The sequence below is a fragment of the Canis lupus genome, chromosome 11 (genome assembly GCF_003254725.2).
Source record: "Canis lupus dingo isolate Sandy chromosome 11, ASM325472v2, whole genome shotgun sequence".
NCBI lineage: Eukaryota > Metazoa > Chordata > Mammalia > Carnivora > Canidae > Canis > Canis lupus.
This window is the reverse complement of record NC_064253.1, coordinates 67,180,012-67,198,903: the sequence shown is the minus strand read 5'-3', so window position 1 is coordinate 67,198,903 and position 18,892 is coordinate 67,180,012. Positions and strand designations below refer to the sequence as shown.

At 48.9% G+C, this 18,892-nt stretch overlaps 1 protein-coding gene and 1 long non-coding RNA gene across 9 annotated transcripts; one reads left to right on the top strand and one right to left on the bottom strand.

Annotated features, from left to right (window-relative positions):
* Positions 1 to 2,413: 2,413 nt before the first annotated feature.
* Positions 2,414 to 14,222, bottom strand: LOC125752172 (uncharacterized). 3 transcript variants are annotated; one of them, XR_007401030.1, is made up of 5 exons: positions 13,245 to 14,222; positions 11,216 to 11,432; positions 5,065 to 5,231; positions 4,254 to 4,407; positions 2,414 to 3,334 (listed from the first exon to the last, which is right to left on the bottom strand). It is a non-coding gene; the product is annotated as an uncharacterized LOC125752172 (long non-coding RNA). The 3 variants fall into 3 exon arrangements; XR_007401029.1 differs by having other exon boundaries at positions 4,254 to 4,366; positions 11,216 to 11,435; positions 13,245 to 14,220; XR_007401028.1 differs by having other exon boundaries at positions 4,254 to 4,366; positions 13,245 to 13,580.
* Positions 9,023 to 18,084, top strand: RNF183 (ring finger protein 183). Of its 6 annotated transcripts, none has more exons than XM_025432192.3 (3): positions 9,023 to 9,952; positions 13,892 to 13,969; positions 15,961 to 18,084. In XM_025432192.3, the coding sequence occupies exons 2-3, from the start codon at positions 13,935 to 13,937 to the stop codon at positions 16,553 to 16,555; spliced, it is 630 nt and encodes a 209-aa protein (XP_025287977.1). In that variant the 5' UTR covers positions 9,023 to 9,952; positions 13,892 to 13,934; the 3' UTR covers positions 16,556 to 18,084. The 6 variants fall into 6 exon arrangements, with proteins under 6 accessions (XP_025287977.1, XP_025287980.1, XP_035552655.1 ...); XM_035696762.2 differs by lacking the exon at positions 13,892 to 13,969 and adding an exon at positions 15,099 to 15,299 and having other exon boundaries at positions 9,024 to 9,952; XM_025432195.3 differs by lacking the exon at positions 13,892 to 13,969 and having other exon boundaries at positions 15,887 to 18,084.
* Positions 18,085 to 18,892: the final 808 nt, after the last annotated feature.

The window sequence follows — 18,892 nt, the reverse complement described above, 5'->3', positions numbered from 1 at the left end:
TTTTTTTTTTAAGATTTTATTTATTTATTCATGAGAGACAGAGAGAGGCAGAGACACAGGCAGAGGGAGAAGCAGGCTCCATGCAGGGAGTCCGATGTGGGACTCAATCCCGGGACTCCACATGCCCTGGGCTGAAGGCAGGTGCTAAACCGCTGAGCCATCCAGGGGTCCCAGACAAGTTCCCATTATCACTATCTTCCTGAACAGATCTAAAAAAAAAAAAAAAAAATTTTTTTTAAATTTAAATTCTAGTTAACATACAATGCAATATTGGTTTCAGGAATAGAATTCAGGGCAACCCTGGGTGGCTCAGCGGTTTAACACCGCCTTCAGCCCGGGGTGTGATCCTGGAGACCTGGGATTGAGTCCCACAGCCAGGCTCCCTGCATGGAGCCTGCTTCTCCCTCTGCCTGTGTCTCTGCCTCTCTCTCTCTCTCTGTGTCTCTCATGAATAAATAAATAAAATCTTAAAAAAAAAAAAAAGGAATAGAATTCAGTGATTCCAGGAGCCTGCTTCTCCCTCTCCCTCTATGTGTGCACATGCACTTGCTCTCTCCCTCTCCTCTCTCTCAATCATGAATAAGTAAAATCTTAAAAAAAAAAAAATTAGTGATTCATTACTTACATCTGAACAATGATTATTAAATCAACTTCCCCAGGGGTTTTGAGTACACAGTCACTGAAGAAATACCTCCTGAACTTTCCGTTGGCAGCAGCAAGAACGTAATGTTTTCAACACTGGTCAACACTGGTATCGTTTCCAGTCTATAACAGCCTTGACTTTGACACAGGCATTACAAGTATAGAACTCAGGTCAGTTGGTGTTTTTTTAATCTTTTAACACTGTGAAAAAGGAAGTTAGCTATTTCTGGGTAGCCTTTTGAGCACATAATGAGTGAAGAAAAGCTTCATCGTGAAAGATGCAGCAGGCTGCTAGCTGTTTCCTGAAGTTGGCACTTCCCGGCACAGGCTGCCCAGCGAAGCCTCCCTTCCCAGCCAGGCAGGGGCGTGAGCATAAATTCTGGCCAGTGGATTGTGAGTGGAAGTGATGTGTGTAACTTCTACTCTATTAGTTCCAAAGGAATGTGTTCATCTGGGATTACCCCTCTGGGTCCCTTGCCAGTAGCTGGAATGCAGACCGCCAGGACCAGCTTCAGCTCTTTTTTTTTTTTTTTTAAGATTTTGTTTATTTATTCATGAGACACAGAGAGAGAGGCAGAGACACAGGCAGAGGGAGAAGCAGGCTCCCTATGAGGAGCCCTATGTGGGACTCGATCCTGGGACCCAGGGATCATGACCTGAACTGAAGCCAGACACTCAACCACTGAGCCACCCAGGGGTCCCAGCTTCAGTTATTCAGATGAGGACGTGGTGATGGGACAGCAAGAGAAGATGGAACAACCCTGAAATCCCGACCGGCTAGACTGTGACCTGAAAGAGGAGTGAACGTCATTCTTCATAAGCCACTCTCTATATTTGTACGGTTGAATTCAAGGATAGCAATCGGGAACAATTTCAGATGCCTTAAGTTTAGAGCTTGCTGATTTTCCATAAGCTGAACACACTCTAGTAACCAGAACCGAGATGAAGAAGTGCAGACCTCCTAGAACCCAGATGGTCTCCCCCATCTTCCCCTCCAGGCCTCGCTGCTAAGGAATCTAGAACAGCTTAAGTTGGTTTTGCCTGCTTTTCTGCTTTATATACATGGACTCCTACTGTATTGTGGCAGATGGGAAACACAGCCCCAAATTCCTCTCCGCCCTATACACGTGGCCCTTCGTGAGGTGGTTTCTCATCACTGGGTCAGGTCGATTTCCCCACCCCTTGCATCTGCACTTTTGACTTAACTTGACCAATATAAATGCAGAGGAACAGGGGTGTCTGGGCAGCTCAGTTGGTTAAACATCCAACTCTTGATTTCCACTCAGGTTTTGGTTGATCTCAGGGCCGTGAGATGGAGCCCCATGTCGGGCTCCATGCTCAGCTCGGAGTCTGCTTGAGATTCTCTTTTTTCCTCCCTCTGCCCTTCCCCTGCTCCCTCTCTCTCTCTCTCTCTCTCAAATAAATAAATAAATAAAATCTTAAATGCAGAGGAACAAATGCTGTGAAATTCTAGGTGGGGCCTCAGAAGGCCCGTGGCTTCTCTTTGGCCATCCTGGAGAGCTGCTCCGTGTCAGAGGGGTGACCTGGCCAGGTGGGGAAGAACTGAGAGCCACCAGCTGTGTGAATAAGGTGACCTTGGACCTTCTGAGCCTGCCAAACTGCCGCTGGATGCCATCTCAGATGAAATCAGAAGAGAAACTGCACAGCCGTCCCACACCATCATGAAAAATTGTAAATCCCTGCTTAAAGACACTAATATTTGGGGTAGTCTGCTATGCACCAGTGGATTTAAGTGAAACAAGTCATGGGCTCTTTTTTTAAGATTTTATTTATTCATTCATGAGAGAGAGAGAGGCAGAGACACAGGCAGAAGGCTCCCTGCGGAGAGCCTGCTGTGGGACTCGATCCCAGGACCCCAGGACCACACCCTGAGCCAAAGGCAGATGCTCAACCACTGAGCCACCCAGGCGTCCCTCTGTGTATTGAGTTTTAAAGATGAATTTATTTCCTACTTTCTATATTTGATTTTTTTTTTTTGCAATGAGGATGAATCAGTTTTATTTTTAAAACTTACTTATTTTTGGAAATAGGCACTGCATTCCCATAGTCTATCAAGAGTACAGAAGTTTATAGGATAAAACACCTCCCTCTCAACCATATCTGCCTTCCATCTAGCTCCCTCCAGAGGTAACCAGTGTCACCAGCATCTGGTGTAACCCTGAAGAGACACTTTATACATAAATTCATTTCCTTTATCACTTTTACAATCAAAAAGCAAGACTACTTTCATTTTTGAAGGAAAGGTTGTAGAAGACTATTTTATGATGTCGGAAGACAACAAGTAGAAGAAAGGCCACCAAACAGTTCAAGGATCCCATATATTCCTAATAATCAATGAAAAAAAAATCTACATTTAAAATACAAAGAAGCGTGGTGGTTAAGGGTGTGGACTCCCAACACCAAGCTGCCTGGTTCAAATCCCAGGCTGCCACTTCGCCCAGCAACTTGGAGCAAGTGACTTAATTTCTCTGTGTCTTGTGCCTTCATCTGTAAAATGAGAGTGATACAGTAACAGCACCGCCCCACAGACTGTCACTGGAATGCTACTCGATTCGGGCAGAGGCCTCAGAAGAGCACTTCGCATTGTCCCCGGTGTCAGGATGGTTACATGCATCTGAGTTTCCTCGTTTTTCTACGTTGGACACGTATTACAAAAAGAGTTGATAAACTCCTGCAAAAGAAGGGAAACAGCGCAGACAGATTACAGCACGGATGAGGGGGCCATGAGGGGACTGAGAGACGGTGAAGCCCAAGGACAAGCAGAAATGATGCCTGCAGGGGCGCCTGGGTGGCTCAGTCGGTGAAGCATCCACCTTCAGCTCAGGTCATGATCCTGGGGTCCTGGGATCGAGCCCCATGTGGGGCTCCCAGCTCAGCAGAGAGTTTGCTTCTCCTCCCTCTGCTGCTCCCCCTGCTTGTGCTCTCTCTCTCTCTCTCTGTCAAATAAATAATTGAAATCTTTAAAAAAAAAAAAAACAAAAAGAAGAGGAAGAAAAACGATTCCTGCAACCCCAGAGAGGAAGGAGGTCTCTGGTTTCCTGATTGTTTTTTAAGATCTTAATTTTTTAAAATAAATTTCTGTTTTTAATTTTTTTTGAAGAGTTTATTTATTTATTCATGAGAGACACAGAGAGAGGCAGAGATATAGGCAGAGGGAGAAGTAGGCTCCATGGAGGGAGCCCTATGTGGGACTCGATACTGGGACTCCAGGATCACACCCTGGGCCAAAGGCAGATGCTCAACCACTGAGCCCCCCAGGTGTCCCTTAAGATCTTATTTTTAAGTAATCCCTAGACTTAACACGGGGCTTGAACTTACAACCCCCAGATCAAGAGTCGCAAGCTCCACCAACTGAGCCAGCCAGGTGCCCCTGGTTTCCTGGTCTGGACATGCTCAAGTCCATGACGGCCCCTCTGCCAGTGTTGTCAGCCAAGCACCATCCTAAGAGCAGCGATAGGACCTTGGCCCAGGAGCTTTCTCTGCTGGCATTTGGAGAAGGCCTTTGAGACTTTCCTAGAAACTACTTGGACATTCCTTGTACCAACAGCCCCCAGCCAGCCCTTCGCCCCTGTCTTCCTGGCAGGGCTTACCTGGGTAAGGCTTCAGAATAGATGTGAGGACTCAGCTCGCTGTGCTGGAACCGACTCACACCACGGACTTTCTGAGGACCAGTTACCACCACCCCCCCGACATGGCTGAGTGTCTGGGGGATGGAAAAGATGAGATGTGTCATTCACAGCCCAGCTGGAGAAGGAACGGTCCAGTCTCAGTTCCGTGTTTGTACACATAGCAGGTGGCAGGTGTGGGAGGGGCGTTATTCCTCATCCTTTCTTTTTTTTAGAGATTTTATTTATTCATGACAGACACACAGAGAGAGAGGGAGAGGCAGGCTCCATGCAGGGAGCCCAACATGGGACTCGATCCCGGGTCTCCAGGATCACGCCCTGGGCTGAAGGCAGGCGCTAAACCGCTGAGCCACCCGGGCTGCCTGGAGCACGTGACTCTTGATCTCAGGGTTGTGAGTTTGAGCATGGGGCATGGAGCTTAAAAAATAATAAAAGATTAAAAAGATAAAAATCCCTGCACTCTGAAGACAGAAGTTTTTTTCATTAAATTTGCCACTAAAATTGACCTGGTCTTAGCAGGTTTACTCTTTCTGGTATGATAAATTGCAGAATATTAAAGCATTTGATCCCAGGTTGCTACCTCAGATCCCACTGGGAGAGTCCTTAATATATTAGTAAATGCATCATATCATGGTCCTAAAATATGAAAAAGTCTGAGTTCTGAAACACATCTGGCAACAGGGGATTTGTATAAGGGATTGTGACCTTGTAAAACTAATACAGACACTCCCTAAGGCAGGGGCAGAGGAATGCCTGTTCCCGGGGGGCAGCTCACCCGGCCCTGGCCAGGACATCTTCCTCCTGGAGGCCTGTCCTTGGGAAGTCTTCGTGAAGTCAAATGTAACGAATCATGAACGTAATCAGGATGAGGCCGAGGAGCATGTAGTGGGGCTATTTCTCCTAGATCCAGACTCTTCATACTTTAACATGTTCCTGAACCTCCTAAGGATCATATGAAAAGGCAAATGATGACATCCTAGGTGTGGAGTCAGCATTCCCGAACAATCTCCAGGTGATGCCTTTGCCTTAGGACTGTCCTTAACTCCAGAGGCTCTCAGTAATGACAATGTGGTGCCCGCAGGGAGAGGTGCCCCCTGCCCTTGCTAAACACTGATCATCGCTGGGCTAAAACCTGCCTTTTTATCCATCCTCCACTGCCCCTCGACTGCCTTCTGTTGCCTCTTCCTGCCCAGATGGGTTCATACCACCCTGTGCCTCCACTCCAGACCTTGGCTGGGCTCCACCAAGTCTCATGACTCCTTACTCACCCAGCTCCAAGGTCCTGCTTAGATGAGGTGCTTTTCCGGTTGGCTGACCTCCCCCCCTCGCCGCCCCCCCAAGCAAGAACTAAATTAGTTCAACTCAAATTCCTGAGATGCCTCACTATCTCTCCTGGGTATCTTCCCAAAAAAATTTTCCACTGTTTGCAAAGTACTCCCAAGCCTTGACCACCCAGAGACACTGTGATAATGCATTTGCTCACTAGATAATTAGTGACCCGGAAAAGGGCCGTGGCTTATTTCATTTTTACTTCAATGCTTGCAATACCCTGACTATTCCCCGCTTTCCTTTTTGAGTCCTGGATTTCCTGGCTGCAGAAAACTCCAACCGACTCTGATTGTGACCCCAACTCCAGCACCTGCATATCTTTCCCCACCACCGAGCAATTCTCTCCAACACCAGCTGGATGTCCTACAGTTCAACTCAATTCTGACACTACCCAGCTGGAGATGATAGCACCAGATCCCACAGGTTAAGGGCTCAGTCCCATAAGACATTCCCTCACCCACCCACCACACACACTTGAGCCACCAGTTTCAAGTCCAGGTTGTCACTTGTACCTCTGATCAACTGATAGATGGGAGAGGTTCCCATGCCCCACTCCTTGGGTTTGATTAATTTGCCAACGCAGCTGGGGCGCCTGGGTGGCTCAGTGGGTTAAGCATCTGCCTTAGGCTTAGCTCATGATCCCATGGTCCCAGGATGGAGGATAGAGCCCCCTGCTCAGCAGGGATCCTGTTTCTCCCTCTCCCTCTGCCTGCTGTTTCCCCTGCTCATGTTTTCTCTCTCAAATAAATAAAAACCTTATTTATTAATTTTTTTTTTTTGCTAATATGGCTCACAGAACTCAGAAACCATTCACTTACCCTTCCCAGCTTATTATAAAGGATATAATGAAGGCTACAGACGAACAGCCGATGGGAGAGATGCGAAGGGCAGGCAGGGCATGTGGGCCGGGGCGTGCGGCTTCTCGGCCCTGTCCAAGCCTGCCATCCTCCCAGCACCGCCGCACTTCATCAGTCCAGAAGCTCTCTGAACCCCATCCTTTTCAGTTTTTTTTTTTTTTTTTTCCTTTTCAGTTTTTATGGAGGCCTCACTACAGCACAATTGATTAGATTATGGCCATTGGTGATTGAATTCAATCTCTAGCCCCTCTTTCCTCCCGGGGGAGGCATTCTTCGGGCTGGATTGAAAGTTCCAACCCTGTCATCAAAGGCTGGTTGGCCTGGCAACGAGCCCCCCTCCTTAAGGTCCCTTGGGGGCTTTCCAAAAGTTGCCACATTCACATAACAAAAGACACCTTGGTTGTTCTTGTCCCCTAGGAAACCCCAAAGGTTTTAGGAGCTCGGTGCCTGGAATAGAATGAAGACCAAATAGATATTTCTTGTTATAAATCTCATCATCACATATATCTTTTGGGTCCTTCTGGGGAACTATATTATTAGGTCAAGGTGTATGAACTTCTACATGGTGTGCATGAGTGCTGCCAAACTAGAAAGCGTAGCTTCCAAACTCTCAAATACAAACCAGATCCTTTGTGCTGAATCACTGTCTTGAAGGTCCACTAACCTTAGTTAACCAGCAGCGACACTGAAAAGCAGAGAATCCCAGAGCTGACAGGGACTCTCCGGCCGTCCCTCTGTCTCTAGCTCAGAAAGAGGAGAGTTGCTTCAAGAGATCTCCCTCAGGGACGCAAGTCCACAGCATCGTTTTCACACAATTCTAGAATGATCTAAATCCTGCAATCATTTTGACATTTATTCTTCCGACTAATATTTTTTTTTTAAGATTTTATGTGTTTATTCATGAGAGACAGAGAGAGAGAGAGAGAGAGAGAGAAGCAGAGGGAGAAGCAGGCTCCACGCAGGGAGCCCAACGTGGGACTCGATCCCGGGTCTCCAGGATCAGGCCCTGGACCAAAGGTGGCGCTAAACCGCTGAGCCACCCAGGCTGCCCCCCCCCCCCCCCGACTAATATTTCTATATTGAAAATGAAAGGATAAGATCAATAGGGGAACGGTTAAGTACTATATGGCTCATTCAATGAAATAGGATACAACATTTAGGATACAACCATTCCAAAACTGAAAAAACTCTGTGTACTAGCACAGAATGGTTTCTCAGGTACCCTGTTCAGTGAAAAAAGCAAGGTGCACAACACTGTATACCACGTGTACATTTGTGTAAAGAGGAGGAAAAGAAACACACATTTTGCCATAGGAGTTCTGTTTGTGTAGCCATATAACCTTTTTGAAAAAATACATAAGAAGCTGACAGTACAATACCTTAATTTTCAGGGAAATGAGGTGGCTGGGAGAACATTTTCATTGCAAAATCAAACCATTCACTGAATGTATTATCTATGCTTCTTTCTTTCTTTCTTTCTTTCTTTCTTTCTTTCTTTCTTTCTTTCTTTCTTTCTTTCAGATTTTATTTACTCATGAGAGACAGAGAGAGAGAGGCAGAGACACAGGCAGAGGGAGAAGCAGGCTCCATGCAGGGAGCCTGACGTGGGACTTGATCCCTGGACCCCGGGGTCACACCCTGAGCCCAAGGCAGATGCTCAACCGCTGAGCCACCCAGGTGTCCCAAAAGTAAAATCTTTTAAAAAAATAAAATAATTTTAAAACCAGAAAATGACGGGACTAGGGCAATTGATCATACCTCCAAATCCATTTATTTAACTTGTTTATTCTCCAAACCCCATTTAAAAGGTCAGTGAAGGAATAAAAGAAGAGGGTCCTGAGTACAGAGAATGTGAGAGGGAACCGGAGATGGGCTGCGTGGACACATTTTGGGGAGAGGGTCCAGGCAGTGGCCCAATTTCAGAGTCAGACTTGCACTCGCAGCTATTAAGTGGTTCTCATGAGAACCTGGGCAAATAAATCCCTTACTTGCTTTGAGCTTCGGATTCCTTATCCACGGGAGAGCAGGGAAAAGACCCTGACTTTCAGGATTTCATATTGTGGTAGGCACGGTGCTTCCTGGGATTGCTGGGAGCACTCACTCTTACAGATCAGAAGCACACAGAAAACTGCCACCATTACTTTTAATAATAGTGCTGAGTCCTCCCCCGCCCCCATCAGACTGACAGATATTAAAATAAGTGTCTTTATTTATTTAGAGAAGACACGTGTGCCAGTGGGAGAGGGGCAGAGGTAGAGAGAATCCTATAAGCAGGCTCCACACAGCGTGCCCTCCAATGCACTCCTGCTGATGCAGGCTCCATCCTACAACCCTGAGATCACCACCTGAGCCAAAATCAAGAGTTGGAGGGGACTCAGTGGTTGAGGGTCTGCCTTCAGCTCAGGGCATGATCATGGGATCATGCCCTGAGCTGGGACATGGGGATCGAGTCCCGCATCGGGCTCTGTAGGGAGCCTGCTTCTCCCTCTGCCTGTGTCTCTGCCTCTCTCTCTTTCTGTGTCTCTCATGAATAGATAAATAAAACCTTTAAAAAAAAATCAAGAGTTGGATACCCAACTGACTGAGCCACCCAGGCGCCCCTAAAATAAATGTCTTTAAAAATCAGGGTCTTATTTAAATTCGAGTTTCTCTCATTGTAAACGAGGTTGAGCAATTACGTGAATATTTGGTAACTTGCCTGATCATATGATGATAACAGTTTTATTAACATTGGCTGCATGCTACCATGTACCAGGCACTGTGCCGTGATCCCTACAAGTGCTATTTCATTTAATCTGTAGATCAAGATAAAATCATGATGCCAGTTTTCAAGGGAGGGAACCAAAGCTTAGAGAAGTCAATTTGCTCATCTCCATTACTAGGGAGTAGAGTCTGGATTCTGAGCAAGGACTTGACTCTGACCCCAATGACCCACTTGACTGACCCAGGCTCTTCATGCTTGTGCTTAAAGAACTCTCCCCTGATTGTTTTTCTGTTGGATGATTTGCCTTTTTCGGAATATTTTGCAAGAGCTCTCTATATTTTGGTGGTGGGGGCTCACGGTAGGGAGGGGCTGTCTGGGCTGAGGGCAGGAAGTGGCTTCAGAGATGCCCTGCCTTCCATCAGAGTAAGGCTGGCTGTGAGCCTAGGCGGTGCAGTCAGACATGGCAAGAAACCAACCCAATACAGAACCGAGGTCTGCAAGGATGAGGGACTTTGACCCCCTTAGAGAAAAAGCAAGAGTGACTCACAGGAGGAAGAGAAAAACCAAAGTTCCCGGGCTGTCCCCCATGAGCATAGACAGTCCAAAGTCATCAGAAGGAAGAGGGAAACAGAGCTGGCCGGGAGCTGCCACAACACCCATGCAAATGAGACCCGCCCACAGCTGCCTGGAAACCAGGCCCAAAAGAAGTGAGAGCGCAGAGCACATGCTGCAGGGCCACCTTGGGGACTGGACGAGGAGACTCTGAGAAGCAGGTGAGGAGCCACAGGGGGTCATGGAGGGACGGGTGGGACTCACTGGAGTCCTGAGAGGCACTGCTGTCGGCCAACATGAATACTGGCCTGGGAGGCAGGGCTCCTGGGAGCAGCTTTCCAGCCCAGTCGTTCTCTAGCTGTGAAGCCCTAAGCAAAGCCACTTCACATTCTGAACCGTGGTGTCCCCATCTATAAAATGGGTGTGCATCTATCATGCTGTGTACCAAGCACCTGCTGTGCTTTGCTGGGCTCCTTACAGATATTAACACTTCCTCACAGCAAGCCTTTAAGGTGGGATTATTTGCCTATTTTTCTTTTTTTTTTTTTTTAAGATTTATTTATTTATTTATTCATGATAGACAGAGAGAGAGAGGCAGAGACACAGGAGGAGGGAGAAGCAGGCTCCATGCCGGGAGCCCGATGCGGGACTCGATCCCAGGACTCCAGGATCGTGCCCTGGGCCAAAGGCAGGCGCTAAACCGCTGAGCCACCCAGGGATCCCTATTTGCCTATTTTTCAAAGAAAAATGAAGCTCAGAGAGCATAAACCATTTCTCTAAGACCACAGAGCAGATAAAAGTCTGGTTCCAAAGCCCACTTCCCACTCCCTATCCTGCTTCCTTTACAGGGTGGTTTCAAAGAATCAAATGGCTTTGGGGCACCTGACTGGCTCAGTTGGTAAAGCATGTGACTCTTGATCTCGGGGTTGTGCGTTCAAGCCCCACACTGGGCGTGCAGATTACTTAAAAAATAACAACAACATAAATTAAATACATAAATAATTGGGGAAAAACCCCTTCCAAACCAAATGGCCTTATGCAGATGGAAAAATAATTGTAAAAGGCAATCATAAAATGTAGATGTGAGTTGCCTCACTTAGATCCTACCCAGGACCAGGGCCCTTTTTTGTAAACTGTGAGGTCCTGTAAAAATGCTAGCTCTTGGGGCACCTGGGAGGCTCAGTCAGTTGAGCCACGGACTCGTGGTTTCAGCTCAGGTCACGATCTTAGGGTCATGTGATCGAGCCCTGCGATGGACTCCATGCTCAGCGGGGAGTCTGCTTGGGACTCTCTCTTTCTCTCCCTCTGCCCCTCCTCCCTGCTCTCTCTCTTTCTTTCTCTAATAAATAAATCTTTTAAAAAAATGCTAGTTCCTCATCTCTCTCCTCTTGAGGGTAAAAACTTTGAGGGGATGCTACAAACAATATTTGGGTGACTTGCTCACAGACCCAAGTGATCCCTTTGGGGTGGTGTCTAGGACGTACTGTTGCTGAGATGGCTTCGGGGGTGACTGGTGGGAGGATACATGGCCAGAGTCCCTCCGGCGGACGCTGGACTCTGACTTGCTGCTCCTGAAACAGCAGTGGACGTCTGAGGGGACCCTGGCAGGTAAGGGCCCAGGTGCTGAGGCAAAACAGTGATTATTCCTCCTCTTGAATGGCCTTTTCCAGCCTTGGCCATGGAACTTCAGAAAATGTAGGTCTGCTTTTGGGGAAAGGGAGATGTTTAAGGGTAGTAATACGAGTTTACTGTAATATTGTAAAGTTAGAATTTTCAGATAAGAGAATTTAAACCAACCAACCAAAGCCCACCTGTTCTCTATGCCCAGAGATAACCACTGTGGACATTTTGATGTTTGTTTTTCCAGGCATGTTTCCATTGCACACATATACTGGATAATTGAATAATATTATGCTACGGTTTTATTACTGGTTCTTTTTGCTTAATGACATATCACAAACATATTTCCACATTAATAGATATTTTATCACATCATTTATTAAAAAGATTTATTTACTGGGGAGAGAGGGAAAGGGAGGGCCGATGGGAGAAGGAGAGAGACTCTCCAGCAGATTCCACACTGAGCATGGAGCCCTACGTGGGGCTCGATCTCACAACCCTGAGATCATGACCTGAGCCAAAACCAAGAGTTGGGTGCTCAGCTAACCGTGCCACCCGGACACCCCTTATCACATCATTTTAAAGGCTGCAGAATGTCTCTTTATGTATCTGGAGCAGAATATCTTTAGTTCATGTCTCACTCTTGAATGAGTATGTACTTTTCCAGACTTGTCCATTAGAGACGTGCTTCTACGAGCGTCCCTACAATCAAGCCTTTGCACAGGTCCTTGGTTATTACCATGGGACAGATTTCCAGTGGGGAAACTGCTGGATCAAGGCTATTACCTTTCAAGGCTTTTAGTGAAGTACTAAAAGGTCTGCTTCAGACACTCTCTGGAATTCGGAGCTCCTCAGAACTGAACGCAGAAACCTCTTTCATGACTTCAAAGCCAACCTTGATCCTTCCTCTCTCTCAAATCCATTTGCAGGGATACCGGCAACCACTTCATATATGATCTTTGCCGGGTGCCAGGCTCCACGAGCTTTACCCTCAGACAGACTACTTTTCCTTTTCAGAAGACCTTGAGGCACAGGTTAAGCAACTTAACTGGGATCCTGCCCCCAATAGAAGCAGCACATCTGGGGGCATGAGCCTCAACATGGCTTTTTGGGAAGTGCGTTTGACTTAATCTCCAGAGATGGTTTTTATTCCATCCCTTTGATCTGCTCTGCCATAGCCTGGTCTAAGTCAAGCACCACCAGCCCAGCCTGAATGATCAAGTCCCTAATGGTCTTTTGTTTCCACTCTGTTCTTTTTAGTCTGTTCTCTGCTCTGAAGCTGGAATGGTGTTTTGATTTTATTATTATTAAATATTTTATTTTTAAGTAATCTCTACACCCAACAGGGGGCCCAAACCCACAACCCAGAGATCAAGAGCCATGCACTCTACCGACTGATCCAGCCAGGCACCCCTGGAAAGGTGTTTTTTTTGTTTTTAAAGAATTTATTTATTTATTCATGAGAGACACACAGAGAGAGGCAGAGACACAGGCAGAGGGAGAAGCACGCTCTCCATGGGGAGCCCGATGTGGGACAAGATCCCAGGACCCTTGGATCATGCCCTGAGCCAAAGGCAGATGCTCAACCGCTGAGCTACCCAGGTACCCCTAGAATGGTGTTTTTAAAATGGAAAGAAAAAAAAAATGGAAAGAAGAAGGCACCTGGGTGGCTCAATCGGTTGAGCATCTGTCTTTGGCTCAGGTCATGATCCCAGGGTCCTGGGACCGAGTCCCATGTCGGGCTCCAGGCTCAGCGTGGACTCTGCTTCTCCCTTTGCCCCTCCCCCTGTGGTGTTTGCACTCTCTCTCTCTGAAATAAACAAAAAAATTGTTTAAAAAAATTAAAAACACAATGGAAAGAGGATGAGGCCCTGTCCCCCACCCCATACTCACCCCTTGAATTAAATCCAGCTGTGATCCCGGCTCCCAGGGCTGGCCTCTCCCAGGCTGGCTCTTCCCTGAGCCACTTTCCTGCTCCTGCTCCTCCCACTACACCTCAGGCTTCTTTCACTTCCTGCATCTGGCAGAGCCTTTTTTTCACCTTGGGGCTTTGGTACATGCTGTTCCCTTGGCCGGGAATGTCCTTCCTCCACGCTGCGTGGCTGGTTCCTTGTCGTCCTACAGACTCAGCTTTCAGACCACCTGTCTGCCGCAACCTTGCCTGCTGGTTTCCTATGGAGCCCGTTCCCTAAGTCCATGTCCCTCTCTGCCCTTTATAGCATGTGCATTAGATTTTTTTTTTTTTTTTTGTGATAGTCACAGAGAGAGAGAGAGAGAATGAGGCAGAGACACAGGCAGAGGGAGAAGCAGGCTCCATGCACCAGGAGCCCGACGTGGGATTCGATCCCGGGTCTCCAGGATCGCGCCCTGGGCCAAAGGCAGGCGCCAAACCGCTGCGCCACCCAGGGATCCCTGCATTAGATTATATATTTATCGCCCACTGCTCATTAGAGGTCTTTTCCCCTCATTGTACTCTAAATGTCATGAGGTCAAAGCCATGCCTCTCTGGGTCACCATTATTTACCTGGTGCCTCGCACAGCTCCTGACACGCAGTGGGTACTCGACAACTTACTAATTGTGGGATGGATGCATGGTCCACAGAAGAAGGCCTTCGTAGGTAAGGATCCTCAGCAGACTCCCAGCTCAGGCCAGAGGAGTTCCCTCCTCCTTTTGCCTACCTTCCTTTCCTCTTCCCTACGTGAGCAGTGACAGGAGTCTAGGAGAAAACCAGGAAGCCGTGGCCATGAGAGCATAAGCAGGTTTTGCATCTGGTTTCAACTCAGTCGGTGCCATATGAGGGGCACGAGTAAGCCTTGGTTCCCCCAAGCCCTGGGATTCCTGAGAGAGAGAGAGAGAGAGAGACAGAGAGAGAGAGACTCATGGTGGGGACTCTCCCGAGGGGATGCAGACACTTCCCATGTAGTTCATGACACACCTGAGCAGGCAATACCACTGCCTGGCTGGGGCACCTTGGCTGAGTCACTTCTTGCCTCCCATCTGCAAAGTGAGTGGTTAGGATGGAGAAGTGGTTTTTAAGCTTTTTTTTTTTTCCCCTCAGCAGCTCAACTCTTCAAGTTAGGTGATCGATAGGAGAAAAGCTAGATATTTCTGGTTGAAATGGGGAAGTGGGCCTGGAGCTCTCCTCCTGCCTGACTCCCCCTTTTAAGGCCCCAAGGGTGGTGAGATGGCCCCCTTTGGACTCTCAGACCTCGGAGGGTCACTGCTAGCCAGGCCGATTGTGTTCTAAGAACGGAGATGGCAGCAAGACTTGTGTGGTTGCAGCTCTTTGGGCATGTCAGATGATCAGGGAAAGGGGAGGCCTGGCTGGCTCAGTTGGAGGACCATGCGATTCTCGATCTCGGGGTCCTGAGTTCAAGCCCCACGGTGGGTGTAGATGTTGCTTAAAAATAAACAAATTTGCTGAGTCTGGGGTGCAGAGGTTTTAGGCTGTGCGGTGGGTGAAGTGCAGGGTAGGCAGCCTCTTTGTGTGAAGAGGAGGCTTTAGCCATTTGAGAAAAGAAATGAGGGCCCAGGAGAGAAGCCCAGAGGTTCCCTTACTCTCTCCGCAGTCTCGAAGGCACCTGCCGCCCCTACCTTCCCAGGCCATAGATCCCAGGGCTTGAAGAGACCGCCCACAATCTCGCAGATGTTTGGCTTCCAGGGTTGGTTGTTCGCCACGCCCTGGGGGAACTCTGGTCCCCACTCCCCAGCCCGAGCCCAGGCAAGCTCTGTGGCCTTTGCTGCAGGCAGGTGCGCTCAGGAGGCTGCAACCCCGGGCCACCTGGCAGCTGCAGGTGCTGCGTGTGTGCTGCCATGGAGACGGGCCCCGGGGTTGGTGGCTGGTGGAGAGGAGGCGGGCTCCCAAAGCTCTGTGGACTCTGGAGAGGGAGAGACGGAGCCTCGGGTCTGTCGGGCAGCCTGACCACCCCCGTCCCCAGGAAGCCCAGGTGGGTGCCCTGCGGTCTCCGGGGACAAAAGGAGGGAGGAGCAGCCAGAGGGGAGGCCACGTATTGGGACGCTCCTGAAGGGCTGATCTGGGGACCCGGGCAAGGGAGCCTCGCCAAGCTCCCAGGTCGAGGGGAAAAGCCTTGCCAGGACCACTCTTTGCCCCCCAAAGACCGGGCAGGTGGGCTCTGGAGGGTTGGCCCTGTAGCCCCATGGGAGGAGGGAAAGACGGCCTGGCATTTGTCCCCAGACGAGGGGCAGACCAGGGAGGTCACAGAGGCCATCTCTGCCCCACAACACAGACCACAGACCGGCTCCCTCCCTCTCCCTGGAGTCCGAGGAGTCCAGGGCAGTGCCACGGAGCGCAAGGAGCATTGTTTCCACTTCCCAAGCGGGGGGCAGCCTCGGTCAGTGGCAGCTCATTAATGGGGGGTGCCTCGGGCCTTTGCCCTGCTGGGGCGTCGCTGCAGGAGCACCACTCAACTCTGCAGCGTGGGAACTGGGTGATGGGGGCCAGGTTGCTCCATGGTTTGAAACGAGGTTTTTCATCTGTGAAATGTGGGTGACCGTATCTTTTAACAACGCGCAGATCCCGTAGCCTAGGACCAGGCACCGGGATGGAGCTCCACGGGTGTCCCTTTGCTCCTTTTCCCTTTCTGCCAGGCCGCCCGTGTCTGACCTGAGGATGGCGGAGCGGCAGGGCCAGGAGCCCGAGTGCCCTGTCTGCTGGAACCCCTTCAACAACACATTTCACACCCCCAAGGTGCTGGACTGTTGTCACTCCTTCTGCGTGGAATGCCTGGCCCACCTCAGCCTGGTGACTCCAGCCCGGCGCCGGCTGCTGTGCCCACTCTGTCGCCAGCCCACCGTGCTGGCCTCTGGGCAGCCCGTCACGGACTTGCCCACGGACACTGCCGTGCTCACCCTGCTTCGCCTGGAGCCCCACCACGTCATCCTGGAAGGCCACCAGCTCTGTCTCAAGGACCAGCCCAAGAGCCGCTACTTCCTGCGCCAGCCCCGGGTCTATACGCTGGACCTAGGCCCTGAGCCCGGGAGCCAAACTGGGCCCCCCCAGGACATGGGCCCTGCCACCAGGTCTCTGCCCGTTCCCATCCCCAGCCACTACTCTCCGAGGGAGTGTTTCCGCAACCCTCAGTTCCGGATCTTTGCTTACCTGATGGCTGTTATCCTCAGTGTTACTCTGTTGCTCATCTTCTCCATCTTTTGGACCAAGCAATTCCTTTGGGGTGTGGGGTGAGCATTGTTTCTGGACAAAGAACCAAGCTTTTTTTTTTTTTTTAATAATTTTTTAAAATTCTTTTTAAAGAGGCTCCATGCCCAGTGCGGAGCCCAATGCGAGACCTGAACTCATGACCCTGAGATCAAGATCCAAGCTATTGAGTCATACACTTTTAACCCACTGAGCCACCCAGAAGCCCTGGAACCAAGCCTCTCTTGACTGCAGCTGGAGATGGGGACTGCAGGGCCTCACTGGGGGTGGTCTTCCTTTGTAGTATTGTTCATTTCTACAGTTAGTCCACGTGGTTGCTCTGGGAACAGAGATCCCTACTAGGAGAACCTCTGAAAGTTAAAAGGCTGGGAAAAGACCTGAAGAGAACTTGGTGTGAGCCACGGGGCCAAAGAAGGGCAGAGAAGCAGATCTGTGATCATAGGGCTATGGAGCAATTTGTGCCAAAGGGCTGGACCATGTATCCAGGGGCCTGACGAGCCCAGAGGGAAAGTTGCATTTCTCAACACAGTTGCTTTGAACTCAGTTCACATTTGAGTTGCTTTTTTTGTTACGTGTTGCTAAAATCTTGGAAAATGAGCCTCAATTCTGTGAGCAAATGTGTATGCCTTGTCTTTCAGTTTTCTCTTTGGAAGTCTGGTCACCAGTCCTAGGGAAAAAAAATGGGTGCACATTCACGAATTCCTGCACTTACTCATTTGACTATCACTTATTTGGCTGACGTTGTCAGAACTAGAGGAAGGTAAGGGTGGGATTACCCATGGGTGACAGAGTCTTTACCAGCAAGGACGGCATGTTCACTCAGCTGCTTCTTGTACAAGACAACCTCTTGTCAGTATGTGGTTTGTGGAGTGTTAAGAGGATAAAAGTTTAAAGGTGAAAAGAAACCAGGGTCAGTGGATCGAAAAAAATCTAGGATTTGGAGAAAAGGTGTTTATTCCTCCTGGCAGGTGCAGAGGCCCCGATTAAGCCTGGATGTTGGGTAGAGTTGACTTCCCTCCTCCAGACAATAGAATTTTGACCTCAAGAGGGAAACTAGAAGCCTTAGCTTCCATCCCAGGCCATGCAGACAGGAGACCCTGGTCTTCATTTTTCTGTGACAGAACCAAGGCAAACCAGATGCTTCGGCTGACTACAAGTCGCTCTCTGCAGGATCTAAAACCCTTTCTGCTTCCAGTTTTTTTTTTTTTTTAATTTATTCATGAGACAGAGAGAGAGAGAGAGAGAGAGAGAGAGAGAGGCAGAAACACAGGCAGAGGGAGAAGCAGGCTCCAGCAGGAAGCCCGATGTGGGACTCGATCCCGGGTCTCCAGGATCACACCCTGGGCTGAAGGCGGCGCTAAACCACTGAGCCACCCGGGCTGCCCCGCCTCGCTTCCCGTTTTAATATTGCCCGGTGGGCCCAGGGCTCTGGAACAGTCTCGAAGTGGTTAAAACATTATCACCATTATGAGATGTTGATTTGTAGAAGTAACTTTCAGAGATCAGAAACTGAGTCAGTTTTATTTGCTCTAAATAAAATTTTCTGCTTAATGGAACTGGCTTCTATAAATTCTTAAGGGATCTTGATGTACAGGATATTCCAAAATAGCCAAGACCTGTATTTCATAGTAAGACTACATGGTGTTAAGCACCAACATGAAGAAAATTCTCCATTACAAAAGTGGGAAGCCACCTACGTGTCCCACCAGGGGACCAACACCTCTCTCTCCAGTTGCGCCATCAAAGGTAATTACACTAATGCTGGGACTCAATCTCTCCCCGCTGACTTCATTTCTTTACACGTCCTTGGCTCCTTAACATTGTGGCAAGTGAATCAGGCAATGATCTCCCCGTGTGCTCTGAGCCACGAGGAAAGGGAGAGGAGCTGGGTGAAGCCTGGGAGGGACCACCTGCCTCTGCACTAGCGCTTACGGCTCAGAGTAAGGAAGCTTCATCCCTATCCACAGATGAAACTGAGGTTCCACAGGTTTAGCTGTCTTGTTCCAGCTCAGCAGCCAGGAAATGGCGTTTAGTAAAATTCTAATTGGGAGTAGCTCTTTGAGTGGCTAATACACCCACCAAACAAGGAAAATATTGAGGTTTGAGTTTTGGGGGGCAGAGAAGGATATATTAAACAGTCATCTTATAATTTCACACTCAGCTATTCTAACCTTGGGGCATACAGAAGTGACTGGAAGCATCTTTGATATTCCAATGAAAGGGGTGGGTTCTATTTCTGGCTTCCACTACTCCCTATGTTAGGGATGCTAAGACACGCTGCAATACTTAAAGACAGTTCCACACAACAGAACATGGATCCAAGGTGCAAATAGTTCCTGCTGAGTAACCCTACGGTGCCTTTTA